Source organism: Gymnoscopelus microlampas (genome assembly GCF_963454915.1).
Source record: "Gymnoscopelus microlampas genome assembly, chromosome: 9".
Taxonomy (NCBI): Eukaryota; Metazoa; Chordata; class Actinopteri; order Myctophiformes; family Myctophidae; genus Gymnoscopelus; species Gymnoscopelus microlampas.
Genome location: NC_139946.1, coordinates 29,642,850 through 29,657,235, shown reverse-complemented (window position 1 = coordinate 29,657,235; position 14,386 = coordinate 29,642,850). Strand labels below are relative to the sequence as shown.

Here is a 14,386-nt window from a genome sequence, read left to right as displayed (position 1 = left end):
TAATTCATTAATTAAGTATTTAAAAAACAAAATCATTTCTATAAATACATTTAAAAAATGTTTAAGAAGTAGTGAAAATAGCAGATCTACGAGCTCACAAGTAAATCTGCTATTTTCACCAGTTTGGGTCCCGGGCAAACATCTGATTTCTCTTTTGGGTCTTGAGCTAAAAAGTTTTGGAACCACTGAGTTAGAGTTAGAGTTGGAGTTGGATGGCTGATCTGCAGTCCGTTCAGAAGATGTGTTCCGCTACTTAACCCTGTAAGTGCCCAGCTGCCCGCCATGTGACTGTAGTGGGAACACATTATGATGCGGTTGGCTCGGTTCAAACTTCTCAAAAAGTCAACAAAAACCACTGATGCACCTTGGAAACTTCATGGATACACAGGCAAAGAACGCATTGTCCACAACTTTACTTGTAGTTTGCATATTTACTGATCCAAACGTGAACATACAGCACAAACAGCTCTGGCATCCTCTTCCTTGCCAAGCATCCTTGTGGCATTTCTGGTAATACAATCTGGGAACCCATCGTCAAATAAAAAGGAAAAACATTGATTGATTGATTGATTGATGTACTTTATTTAGTAAGTCATGAGAACATCAGTACATGGAAGTACAAATTCACAATACAAGGTCTACTAAACTGGGAGACTCATAAAGCACTGAGCTTGTTTAAGATGAGATCCCCATGCACACAAATCATGATGAAAACAGCGGCCTCTGCTGAGATTACTGGTAATAAAAAAGAATTAAAAATAAAAATAAACTGTCCACGTGCATAACCTTCTCCCCAATCAACCTGTATCTGCAAAACATTTGTCTCAAATAGGCTACACTTTATATATCTATTTATTTATTACTCATTGTGTAATTTGAACTATTGATGCTCATCCAGTAAAATGAGTGGAATTCCAGTTTTGTTGGGTGTCTTTGGTTTAAACCTACATACTATTAGCCTCGGTACCAGCCTTAACTTAACTCATCTGCGAGGATGGACACAGTCAATGGTTTAAATTTTAAACCATAACAAATTGTGAATAATGGCATATCATCACCACAGGGAGGCGCAATAGCTCTGGTACGCAGGCCGAAAGGAGCCCAGCCAGTTGCATTTGCATAACATTTGCATATGACCAATGGGAGTGAGTCATGCAAATGCTCTCAAAACCTTAGAAGCCGTTTCCCACGAAACCAAGGATCAGTGTTGCAGCAGAGATACTTGGAGTTGGAGAGAGAGAGAGTGAAGCGAACACGTCGTGTGGATATCATCACTGAACAGGACCGTCCGAGACACGCGCACCGTCTCTGGATATTCTAGCCCTCTCGTCCGATCGGATGTGCAATATGACTTTTGAAGAACCCAGTGGAGACATTAACTCATCAGAAAGGTTTGTTGCGTTCAGTTGTTTTTGATCGATTTAATGCATAGATAGTTGCATGCAGATTTGCAGAACAAGCTTTTTTACCTTCCGCCGAAGTCTCTCCTCGGGGTGTCGTTTGCATAACGGAGCTTCAAACGATAACGACACGTTACGTAGACGCATTGTCGGCTTTGTAGATCAGTTCTTGTCGGCAAGCGACAATGTCGTACGGGCGGAGTGCCGTGTAAATGTTGCCAGATTGTGCCAGAGAAATGAGCAACCAGGTCTATGAAGAAGCGACTATATACGCCACATGAGCTACAAGCTCACAAATGCGTTGTGAACCACTGTTTTTAAACAACTTTAGGAAACAACCCAAATAAGCAACTACACTTTAGAAAGAAGACTCAAAAACCGCAACTACCAATTTGTATAAGCAACTTTACAGAAAAAGAAGCCCAAAGTCGCTTATAATAAGCGGTCATAGCAACACTGTATTTAACTTAGTTAACCAGCTGAGCTACCTGTTATGTTATACTATGTGACCTACCTGGATAATAGGCTACACAACCATCAGAGAGTATGGGGGAAATGCGAATTTGGTTGCAACAACATGCAACAATCCTGCTCATAACTTTAGTAACTAACTACTTCCAACTGTAAGCTCGGGTTGCTTAACATAATTGCATGTTGTGTTGTTGTCGTGCTCGTTGATTTCAACACATTCCAATTATTATTTGTGCTTGTTGTCCCTTCAGGATGGAATCTGTGGCCATAGCGTTGGAGAAAGTCCTCAGCTCTGCATTACCTCAGGGTTGCATCACTGTCGGTGTCTACGAGGCAGCAAAGTCACTGAATGCGTAAGTTGGAAGACGACCCATGAAGCTACTTGAATACATAATGCAACGTGTCTGCTCCTGTCTTGCAATGCAAGGGAGTCCGAACAGAACACCTATATAACAATCTTTCTGTCCCACATTATTTGATTCAATTAATACTCATTAAAAAAAGAAAAACCTGTTAAAACAACTATTTGTTTCTGCTGCCTTTAGGGATCCAGACAATGTGGTGTTGTGTCTTCTGGCCACGGACGAGGAGCACAAAGAGGATGTTGCCCTTCAGATTCATTTCACCTTGATCCAGGCGTTTTGCTGTGAGAATGACATCAACATCCTGCGAGTCAGCAACATGAGGCGCCTGGCAGAGATCCTTGGTGGGGTGAAAACCGGAGGGGAGCCCATGGATCTACACTGTGTTCTCGTGACCGTAAGTATTACTCATGGGTCTTTACGGTTAGAGCTGCATATAGAGACAGTCCCTTGGGGCCATACCCAAGGTTCTTTAATTGTCTGGGCCTTCCTACAATCTCTTGTTTATGGCTTTAGGCATAGCCAGTCTGCAGCAGGGTGGGTCTGATACCTTCATGTTCCCAGTAGGCATCTACCCAGTACTAATTACTGACAGTTTAAGTTCCCACTGCTCACCTCCCCAGAGGCACATTCTAGGAAAAATAATTATTGCATGAGAGCATGAGATTAGAAGCATTCCAGTGAATGGAAGATGCATTTGCACATGTTCATGCAACATGGTGCTCACCAATGCCAGTAGCTGCAGAGAACTCAAGCAACATTAATGTACACCAAAATGTATTACCAGGTCTGCGCATGCCATAAACCCAGAGTTAATTTTTGTCCTGTCTTCTTTTGTTTTCAGAATCCCCAGTCTTCACCGTGGAAGGACCCTGCTCTGAGCAAAGTCAACGGGTTCTGCAGAGACAGTCGATGTCTGGACCAGTGGGTGCCGGTCATTAACCTGCCCGACCGATGATGCTTCAACAACTATCAATGTATTGTGTGCATTTAAGAAGATCACATACACTCGACCTGTGCAAGGTCTCCGTCGGACTTCTTCGGGCTGGGCCCCAGAGAATAAAGGGCAGAGATGGGAGGGGTGGAATAAGATAAAGGAAAAAAAAGTTCAACGGACTCCTCAGGACAGAGTGGATATTCGGGGCCAAGGAAGAGTGACTCAGCAATCTGGGTTAGAGGATTTCCATAGCATGACTGCCTTTTTCTCTGCCGAGAAAAAACGCCTCCACACAGGAAATTGAACCATGTGAGCCGGCAGACACACGTGGTGGTGAGCTCAGGATTGGAACACAGACAAGAGAGCCTCAGTTGTTCAAGGGCTGAGATTTAGGGACTGGAATACACTGGATTGGACTAGCCTGGGCTTTCGGGCCGAAGAATAATTTATTTAAATTGGACCAAATCTAAACAGAGAAAAAAAAGTAATTTTATTTAATGGTATTTAAGATGATGAGAGCCGTTTGTTTCAAGTCAAAAGGGAAAGTATTAGCATGTTATTAAAAGGGCAGAGTAATGTATTGACATGTCCACTAACTTTATTGCTTTTTGTGTTCTGAATGATTAATTTAATGAATTGTATTTATTCATGCATAGTTCATGGAATACTGCCTTATTCATAAGTTGAACAAAAATAAACAAATACACAAACAAGGAAAAAAAATGTTTAAGTGTCCTTGACTTAATGATTTGTAGTCAGTGCAGGGCTTTCTATGCCAACTGTAAACTGCCAGTACAGAAGAACAGCACATGACTGTGTTGCCCTAACAAGCCTATATGAAACACTTGTAGTTCCATAAGGGTGGGGCTTTGTCCTGCTGTGTTCACCTACTATGGACCCTATTCTGCTTATTTCTAGAACCCATTGAGGCAGCATACTCAGTAGCTTGCCTCTCTTGAGCCTGGTAACAATGAAGGCAATATCACACTTAAAGTTCTAAATACTTGTATTATATTACAACAAATGTATTTTTCTTTATCATTTCTAAATAGCTTACTAACAAAGTTAAGTGTCTAATTCTACAACATGCTAGAGGACTCTCCATAGTGCTGTGTTACAATGAATTCACAACAGTTTGCTTTAGACTACACAAGCCTTGTTCGTGCACAGGATGCAGTAGTTCCACACTCTGCAAGTGACTGAAGATTAGATCTTGTGGAGAGGAATTTCCACGATGTACCATCTAACCAGCAATCAACCATGACGTCTACACCATCATCAAAACAAAAAGTGGCTAAACTTAACTATTGACAGTACTAAAAATAGCAGAAAGGTAATAAAAGGAAAATGCCTAATAGTGCTCTTGGAGGACACCAGTACTTATGGGTGCTTTTGCAGAGTGAGGTGGGACAAAGCTTTCTAAATAGAGGCTCATGAAACAATGAGTGCATGAGTCAGGGCTATTCAGTCACTGTGCAGTACTTCCAACCACATGGCTAAAAATAGTCCTATGAATAGGGGCGCAACCCTGACCAGCAAAGCCATAACAATAGCAGTACACCTCATTAATAGCCAACGTTAAGTAAGGGGGCTGACCAGCTGCAGCGATGTCAGTGTGACTGACTGTGAAGTCACTGAAAGAGCAACAGAGTTGGAGATATTGATATCAGATAGCACCAATGAGTGGTAGGTTGCAGAATACAGGTGGGGTACGAGTTGAGTCAACACTGTCCATCCTCAATGGAATGCTGTCGTCGCGTCACACGTGACGGCAGCTCCTAATGTCTGCTGCTTGGAGTGCAGCTGGGTGAAGGTAGCAGGTAGCATGTGCATGTGATTATGACGTACGGCGGTACACATATCTCCCTCAGCCCTGTTAACTCTGGAATTTGGAGAGATTTGGCAACAGCATCTGAGTCCCTGCACTCCCTGAGTGAGATTTCCAGACTGTGGCCATCATGTCCAGAATGCTGTAGTCACAGCTGGTTCTCCAAGGTCTTTGCAGGTTTGTTGAGATGTTTGTAATTTGAACAACAATGTTACATAAACTACTGAAATTACTGAAGTTTTTCAGTGCTGTGTGAGATGCATCTTTGCAGAAGCAGAGGCCTTCAAAACAAAAGAAGGACATAGTTGATGCCAAATAGTTTGTCTTCATGGAGGAGAATAGCAATTGCAGAAAGAGCAGAACAGTAGGGGAGGAAACTCAATGGCTTTAAACAGCACGCCCAATCATTAAACAGAAGCTCTCTTTACCTGACAAAAAAACATCTTGTCACGCAAAGGAAGAACCATGGCAAATAGGCGAGATATTGAATGGCTGCTCTACTCTGGTCCCACATACAGTACTGGATTACTGGGTTATCCTGGAGCTTCACCAAGCTGATAGGTAACACAATCATCATCACCACAAAGCCAGTCATAAACACCATGGCACTGGCGTGAGGATTACATCAATGTGGGCCAACCAATATGGCCTGACCTGGTTTTGAGTGTAACATCACACCTATTGAGAGAAAGGGATGCTCAGAGTTACATGGGTTGTTGCATAACAGCTCTGCCTTGCCCCCAGGGCACAGGAACACACATGATAGATACATGTCCCAGAGCAGACACGAGAGCGATAAAGCCATGTACTTGAATATGGGCACTTAATTCAGGGATTATGCCTGTTTTTCGTGATATTCAACAAATGCATATCAAGTGTGTTGACCTGAGGTCTTGAACCAGTCACACAGAGTGCAGAATTGGGTGAGTTTCAAATCTAGGTTAAAGAACTTTAAAGAAGGTTTCTTAAACGTATAGGGCAATTGTTTGGTTAAAACACAAAAATGTTTTAAATAACATTAAAGCTCTATATTCTGGTAGTAATCATTGCTGTATAGTTTGTTCAGTAACAGAAGGGGTCTCCCTGTCTCTCCAGATCCTTAGAAAATATATTTTCAGGCGGGTTGCCAATATCAGCCAATCAGGAGACAGTACCCATTTATCAGCTTCAATTTTATAGTGTTCCAGTTCCAACTTTTCTCTGCACATTTCTTTGTCATCTCTTCCAATTGCACTTGTTTGTCCCATGAGTTCTCCCTCCTAATTGCATAAAATTGGTATCCCAACCTAAAAATGCATTTCTGTTTACTAGACTAGAGAGCAGGAGACTGAACAAACACTCTATAGCAATGATTCCTATCAGAATATAGAGCTTTTTAACATAAGAGATCACTTACATCACGTACTGCACCTTTAATTTGGTTAATTTGGTTTAGATAAGGATGCATTGACCTCACCTCATACCACTGATTTGCAGGTTGTTCATTGTTAAAATCTATCTCTAAACATAATTCATGTGATAAGTACGTAGTCTGTTTGTTGAAGCAGATTCTATTGCTAACTCGATTAGGATTCCCACTATTCCTGTCAAGAACAGGTTTCTCTAAACTCTGTGGTATTCCACAAATTCCATGATCCGTGGGAAGCCAGGGTGTGACACATGATATGTGGTGTGTGAACAACGAGCATCTCCCAAAGCGAGAAACAAGAGAGGCTTCTTTGCGATGATCACAAATAGAACTGATCCGCTGACAGTGGGAATATTTGTGGACACAGTGATTGCAGTCCTATAGTAGGTACTTTTCCAGGGTTATGGGCACATTTTTGATTTGATATAAATTGTGAATAAAAGATTCAGTCCAAAATGTCAACGTCTGATTCACTTCAGGTTTTGTCTGTCAGACATGCAGCTTCCCGATTTGCAGCTTTAGATCTCCTCTTTCTTTCATGATTGAACACGAAATAGGAATAACATTTTTATTATTATACGTATATTGTAACATCACAGATAGAGCAAAGGAATATCAAATGACAGTGTAATATATCAAATCTGTTTTAGGGTGGGTTTTAGTTTAGCTTACAAAAATGTTTATGAATCAGGTAATTGTCTTGCTTTTTAACACATTTATTGACATCTACAAAACAGTTAAAAGGTAGCATAAATTGCAAAATGCTACTTAGATTTAAACACACATCACATTATTTGTGAGAAATCAAGTACAAAGTGACGTTTTCTAATATAAAACACAAATCATTTATATTATTTGCTGACAAAGAAAACAGATCAGCTATCAAAACGACATCAAATTCAAAAGGGTGAAGTAATGTGAGAAAATCATTGCTTAGATTTGGTTGAATTAATACAATCATACCAGATTTGTATGAATTTCAAGCCACAGATTTGTGGAACAGGTGATATCTTAATGTGGTGAATCAATTAACATTAGTCACTTACAGCAGAAACATACTGTAGTGTCATCAGCAGTGTCAATGGCCTATAATTAGATGTCCTCCTTTCATCAAAAGGGGCCTGTATTTAGTTGTTCACAGTATTAGCCAATGGCACTTGAGGAGTGCAACTAACAAGGTAGTTAAAGAGGTGAAAGCAGGATTAAAGTCCTGGCTGGCTATAAGCATCTGAATTAGTTGGCTTGGTTATCCATGAGCACAAACACACAGCTGCTAATACATAAAGATCAACTCACAGGCAAGCACTTCCCCATTCACACATAAATAGTATGTCAACAGAACAACTGCTATACATAATCATCGTGAGAGATGAAAATGTAACCCAGCCATGCTCAGCTATATTTTCCTCTCTCAAAATCGTTATGCATGGGTCAGGGTCATAATAACAGTCTTCACGTTTTGACAGATTGTAAAATACCTGTAGGTGATACATTTAGGAAAAGCAGAAACTGTTCAGACTGAAACACAGAGGATGTGCTGATGAATACAATATGCATGATGGTACATCTAATGAGATGAAAATTGGCCGTAATTGCCTTTTTTAGAAGAAATGTACTATTCTTTACCAACAAGTATCTTTTTACATCAGTGTAAGGCATATTTCATTTAAAGGGTCACATCTGAATATACCGTGATCTGCAATCAATTTCATATTGCTACCTGTACCCTGTTTACAGAATAACAAGAGGATTATTTTATCCATTGTTACATATTCATTCCTAAGGCAAATACATGACAATGTCAGTCAATAAAAACGTCTTGGGTTCTGAGACAGACTTTGTGAAGAGAATCAACCCACTTGCTGCCAAATTTAGAAACATCACTGGGGCTGTCAGCATACTTTGCCACATCTGATAGTGTTAAATTGAATATACGTAAATACACACACTAATTACAATTCATTATAAGAAAATGGCTTACATAGTGGAAACACTTAGCTGGAACTGTTTAAAGAACAAACCTTTCTGCATCAACAAGCAAACTCTATTGTTTGTTGGTTTCTCAAAATGTCAAATAAGAAAAAATAATACACATCAGAAGTTTCTTAACAACTTGAACCCTATATACTTTGTTGTACGTCAAATAGCGAAAATAGCACATCCACAAACTGTAGATCTGCTATTTCTTCCAAATGTTTGCCTATTTTTGCCAAATGTTCATCTATGTTTGCTGAATGTTCATCTACTTTTGCAAATTATTACATGCCCAGACCAGGGGCATGTACTAGGGTTCATGTGGTTAAGGTCAATTAAATAGTGAACTTTTTCTCCATGAAAAAAGAACAAGGATTAACCCGCGGTCGACACATATAATGACAGAAAGATGGCATGTCATTTTCTTACAAAGCTGCAAAGCCACAACTCGATTGGTCTACCTAAAACACTAAGTGCACAATTCTATAATCTTCACTGGAAACCTCATGGCAATTCCATATCTTAATAAATAGAGATGCATAATTTATTTTTGCTTTTAAAAATAATAGATTTTAAAGCAACTGACCACAAAGCGAAATCCAGCAGTGGGGGTCTGACTCTGCACATCACTGGCATTGACCTTTACCCTTTCCATTTCTCTCCTTAGCATCTCTCCTTGTAACATCAGTGTGATTTACTAGTCCACCAGTCCAACAACAGCAGATTGTTATCTTTACCACAATTTACACAGAGGGGTGCTCATTATCAGTGACACAAAAACTCAGATTAACTCTTTCCAAAACAACAAATTAGGGCGGGTCTGAAGAAACTCACGGGTGAAAGCTGAAAGACTAGCAGTGAATGGTCCAAAGATTTAGTGGTCTTGTTTAATGGTCTGCTGTGATGATTAGAGATTCAGGAACTCCCCCATCCAGACCAAAGATCTTTTCAGCAGAGTCATCAGGTCCTTCTAGACCACGTCAGATGACACCAGTCAGCCTCAACACTAACCTTTATTCACCACCGTTTGAACTAAAGCTTTGTTTCCAGCCAACAGCTTCTGACGTCTCCCTGCTCTGTACTGGCGCTCTTTGGTGTAAGTGGTATGTGACTGAATGGCAGGGATACAGAATACGTTCCTTATCAAACTGCAAAGGTTGTGAAACCACATCGGGTAACTGGAAAAGGTGGAGGTGGAATTGGCCTTAAGGCAAGTTGTGTTCAATAAAACTATCACTTTCTTTCCTATGATAAAAAATGAAACAAAAAAACAATAGCACGAGTTCCGGTGTTCACCTACAATATAGCACATGGCTTTTTGTCTTTGAAAGGGTTTTCCGAAGCAGGGATGCCCATAAGTAGTGGGTCGTACTTGGCGTGCTCTCCACAATAGTGCATCAGGTCTGAGGAAGCCTTGGACACCTGTGAACGAGTCAATCCATTTACATGAAAACACAATCAGACTGATTGGGAATGTGTTGAGAATGAGCGAAAGCGAAAGGTACCTTTATCCTCTCGATGCTGGCCTCTATTCTCAGCTGCTGAACTGTCCTCCTGGCCTGGGCTATGCTGTTGGAGTTCTGCATCTTCGATGACATTTCACGCCTTTACAAACCTGTGTTCCAATAAACAAGCACATAATTAAGAGTACAATACTTAGTGGATGTGATACACCAGGCAATGTGTGTGCATTATAGATGGCAAAGTTGACCCTATAGAAGTAGCTGTGGTAGTTGCAAAGGCAATGTTGCGAAGAGAGAGAGAGAGAGAGATTTATGAGATATTTTCTGAAAGCGTGGCCAGCGTGTGGTGTAACTGTATGAGTACTGGCCCAGCAATTGTTTTCCCCGCAAGAATACGTTTGCACAATTTGACGGTAAGTCTAAAAGAGCAAAACCCAGAGTCCAGCAGATGTTATTGCACTATTGTCCACAGCCATGCAACTTCTCAAAAGTGACAGTTGATTTCATCTGGAAGTACACCAACCTACGTAAGAGAAGGGCCTACTATGGCCCAATCACATGCAGACTCCTGTTTCGCAACTCACACTTTCAGGACAGGAAGGTTTGCATCACTTTCTGCAAAGAGAAGTTAGTGCCTGAGCTTCTCCAACAAGACAACAGGCAAAAGCAGGGGGAGGGGGGTGTTCTCTTGCAGGACAGGAAACACAGATGCTGAGAACCCCACATCTGTGTGGGCAACAACTATTGATCTGTAACATGTTGCTCTCTTATGCTCATTTGTGTGTGTGTGTGTGTGTGTGTGTGTGTGTGTGTGTGTGTGTGTGTGTGTGTGTGTGTGTGTGTGTGTGTGTGTGTGTGTGTGTGTGTGTGTGTGTGTGTGTGTGTGTGTGTGTGTGTGTGTGTTGTTTTTTTGTTTTTTTTGTGGGGGGGGGGGCTGAATGCACGAGGGATGAAACGAGGACAGTTACGGTCCACAGCACAGAGAGGAGACGAGAGCATATATCTCTCTAATCCCCCCACCCACTCCTTTCCGCTTCCTCCACAGGAAGCAGCATCGCCCGTTCCCCTCTGAAGTATAAATGATTAAATATGGTGCGGCTGCTTTAAAAATAGAATCCGGGCAGAGCGCCGCAGAGGCAACCCTGTATGACCACCAGAGCAACACAAAAGCCATGTTGTAACCAAAGGCATTACATTCGGACAGCATGACTTCTGGTGAAGTTATTACATATTACTGAAATGCCCCGTCCTCGTAGTCATCTTGAACATGGAACAGTGACTTTATACCACACGGACGTCCACTCATACGCAATCTAACTCTTGCATGTGGTCTCCGTCCCCTACGCAACAGTGGGCCGTCTTAACCGTCCGCTGTTCAGCCACCGCTCTGACCGAGGAGAGTGGACACAGGAAGGGAAATGCAATCCGCTGGCTGCGTCAGTGAAGGGATGGTCCCCACCCACCCCGACGTGGACAGTGCCACTGCGTGACGCCAGCAGTCTATTCCTCTACAAGTCTGAGAGGAGGCACTTGAAGTGTAACGATCTGTGAGGAAGCGACATTCCTAGCGAGACCATTGTCTTGACAACCTCAGCGCTAAAGTGTTTCATGTTTTACAAGGCTATTACTGTGCCTTGCAGCCTCTAATCATGACCCGAGAGTGACACGGGTGCATATGTAAAGGTTGGTTTAAAAGTGTCTGCGTTTCCAAGGCGTTTTCCACTGCCCTTTACCCTTTTGAAAGATGCAAAAGGGCAAGTGATGTGATGGACTTCCTGCATCTATGGCAAAATGTTTATCAATGATCTAAAGAGAGATTTTAAGTTTGATGCCACAAACTTGCCGGAACTTTTGTCAAACGTTGAGGTGGACTATACAATGACGTCAACACTTAGGTGGTCAAAGCAGTTGAAGAATTTTAACATTTGCAGCACATTTTGTACAATCAAATGCATGCACTGCAATGCAGTTCAAAGCAAATAAAATGAAATGGAAGAGTACAGTACAGCAAGGGAATTTGAAATGAAAACTAATTCTGGTTTCTAGCTCAGTGGTTCTCAACTTGGGGTCCGGGCCCTCCGGGGACCCCAGGGGTCCTTGACGGGGTTCCAGGGGGTCCCCAGCTAAATGATTGATAGTTCTTATAGGAACCAAATGGACCCTTACGGGTCTGTAACTCAGAGTGTACAAATGGAACCAAACGGACAATGAGGATTTTGGGGTCCCAGAGATAAAAATAGCTTGAAATGGGGGCCGATGGCCAAATGCATATCAAACTGGGCTTGAAATAAAACATATGTTGAGAATCACTGTTCTAGGTAGCGTTTGTCAGGAGAGGCAGGTTCCAGCAGTTGTGTATGCGCATCCCGACTATGATGCCCTTCAGTTGAGGTATGCCACATCGTACTCAGTGGTCTGGCCTGGCCTGGCAGAAGTGGCCGTTAGAACGCAAAACTGGCTGCACCATCATGTTTCCTCCTGCTTGGGCACCTGCAGATACGTGTTCTTCTCTTGGAACTGTCTGATCCAGTGAGTCCCCAATCCCCATAGGATTGAACCCTTGAACCTGTGGCCCTTCAAATGAGCCACTGTTCTTCAGTGCAGGAGGGGCCATGGCAGACAGGAACGCCCCAAAACTATTTAACACAGCCACTTCTGAGGGATTGTAAACGTCTCACCTTACAAATAAACAACAGTGGCGACCACCTCTAGCTTTAAAGCCTGGTTCAGACCAAAGAGTCGCCAACGAGACGACACCGCTTTAAGCCCAATTTATACTTTGGCGTGCAACGGTGTCGCATGCATAAATAATCCGATCTACAAGCTTGCAACACGTTGCAGCCCAGAACATAAATTGAGCATTGGACCGTTCTTCATCTCAGTGGTGTGAATTACCCCTAAAAAGCCTGGATGCAGCCACCCTCCAAAATCATCAGAGCAGGCACTAATGATGCAATAATCTATGTTTATACACACACAACAACAGAGTCCACATCTCCACCCCCAACCTAATAGAACAAAAAAGACAGGGTTCTACAAAACAAACTACAGCCAGTTTGAGTTTGGTTCATTCAGTACAGGTTCATGTAGCCCCCCCCCCCCCCCCCCCCCCCCCCCTCCATGACCAAATGCATCTGGCCTGAGCCTTTCAGAACCATTCCAGGAAGCACAGCTAGAAGAACATTTGGACAAGCCTTCCCACCAGTGTCCCCAGCTTGCATCCCAATACCCAGGCAGTACCCTCTATCGCTGTGAGTGTTTACTGATGGGAACAGTGTGTAGCACAGAGCAGCCATTGATGCGAGTTACAGTATATTCATATTCATAGGTTTACCGCAGAGCTGTTGCTTTCATGTGGCCGTGGTGTGAGCACAGGTGGCTTTCCACCATAGTAACAAGAAGCAGGTCCTGAGGAGTTCAAAACGCCAATGAACACATTGTAGTACACTGTCAAATACGGAGTGTTGTTCATTTAACATTTACCCTGGTGTCCCTATTTTGGGCACTTTTTCAAAAAATAAGTAAAAATTCTTAATTGCAGATCCACAAACTCACGTGTCTCAAGCTCCAGTGTGGTCTTATGGAACATTGGGCATTCCAAGCTAATGAAAACTGGAATAGAAGCCATTGTTCTTGCATCAATAAAATAAAAGTTTGACTGATGATGTCATTGTTAGGCAGGTTTCTGAACTGTCCACAGCCCACATCTGAGAAGCAGAGCGAGTAGACAGAAATGGTGCCATCTTATAATGAGCATTAGTGAGGAGTCTGAGGACCAATTATAAGAAGATAAGGTTGAAAATAAGTGCTCCTTTAAGTGGTTAACTCTGAGAGCGGTCAAATTGACCTGTAAGGGCCTAGGCTCGATCCCCTAATGACCCCTGCAATCAGGTTAACAGTGGCAAGATATGAGGTTATGCACCAGTTAGTGCACTAACTGGTTGGCAGCTCAAACAGTTAGTGCACTGAGCACATGCCTTGTGAGTTGCGAGGTTTGAATCCGACTCCAGTCATATCTAGCATGTCTCCCATATCTCTACCCTTAAGTTTCTCTACACTCTCCTATCTAAATAAGAAAAGAAGAAACGCATTTGCATTTGTGCGCCTCTATAATCGGAGAAACAACACGTATCTAATGCAAACAAGCACAGTATCTGTTATAGGCACAAGAAGCTGTATTATCTAAAATAACACACATGCACAACCAGGCCAGGATGCTGTTTTTGTTCACGAGGTGTTAATCAGTGACTTGACTCGGTGAAGACAGACCTGTCTGGGAAGCGAAGGCTAAACAATCAGTTATCAGCTGACCCACCAGTTCCAAACTGCCGTGGCCATGGGAGAGTAAGCAGCTCCATTATCTGTCCCTACCGCGCACTGCAAAACTGCTTAGCAACAAGGACAGCACTGGGATCCCCGGTCCTCTCCGGGGCCAGGAACTCTGGACTCGACAATAAGCTCTCTGGCTTTAGGGGACAACTGAGAGGCATGGTGACAATGCCAGACATGCTATCAGTATTGCACCACACTCGGGACAGCTATT

At 42.5% G+C, this 14,386-nt stretch overlaps 2 protein-coding genes across 2 annotated transcripts in view; one reads left to right on the top strand and one right to left on the bottom strand.

The window, feature by feature from the left end:
• The first annotated feature begins 1,219 nt into the window (after positions 1-1,219).
• On the top strand, positions 1,220-4,026 carry gadd45ab (growth arrest and DNA-damage-inducible, alpha, b). The gene is made up of 4 exons (XM_084067541.1): positions 1,220-1,391; positions 2,123-2,224; positions 2,417-2,630; positions 3,078-4,026. Exons 1-4 carry the CDS (start codon positions 1,339-1,341, stop codon positions 3,189-3,191), a joined length of 483 nt encoding a protein of 160 aa, XP_083923667.1. The 5' UTR covers positions 1,220-1,338; the 3' UTR covers positions 3,192-4,026.
• Positions 4,027-7,136: 3,110 nt separating this feature from the next.
• The window catches only part of gng12b (guanine nucleotide binding protein (G protein), gamma 12b), a 39,240-nt gene continuing 31,990 nt past the window's right edge, over positions 7,137-14,386 (bottom strand). The window contains exons 2-3 of the mRNA XM_084066726.1: positions 9,886-9,995; positions 7,137-9,802 (exon numbers count right to left, since the gene is read on the bottom strand). Of these exons, the coding sequence (XP_083922852.1) occupies positions 9,677-9,802; positions 9,886-9,978 (219 nt within the window). The 5' untranslated portion in view covers positions 9,979-9,995 and the 3' untranslated portion in view covers positions 7,137-9,676. The remainder of the gene's footprint in view (positions 9,803-9,885; positions 9,996-14,386) is intronic.

What these genes read in the sequence shown, in the direction of transcription:
- gadd45ab (XM_084067541.1), top strand. Translation starts at nt 1,339, where the DNA reads ATGTGCAATATGACTTTTGAAGAACCCAGTGGAGACATTAACTCATCA. An exon ending in GCAGCAAAGTCACTGAATGC is followed by an intron (nt 2,225 to 2,416) that starts GTAAGTTGGAAG and finishes TGCTGCCTTTAG; the next exon opens with GGATCCAGACAATGTGGTGT. An exon ending in TACACTGTGTTCTCGTGACC is followed by an intron (nt 2,631 to 3,077) that starts GTAAGTATTACT and finishes TTTTGTTTTCAG; the next exon opens with AATCCCCAGTCTTCACCGTG.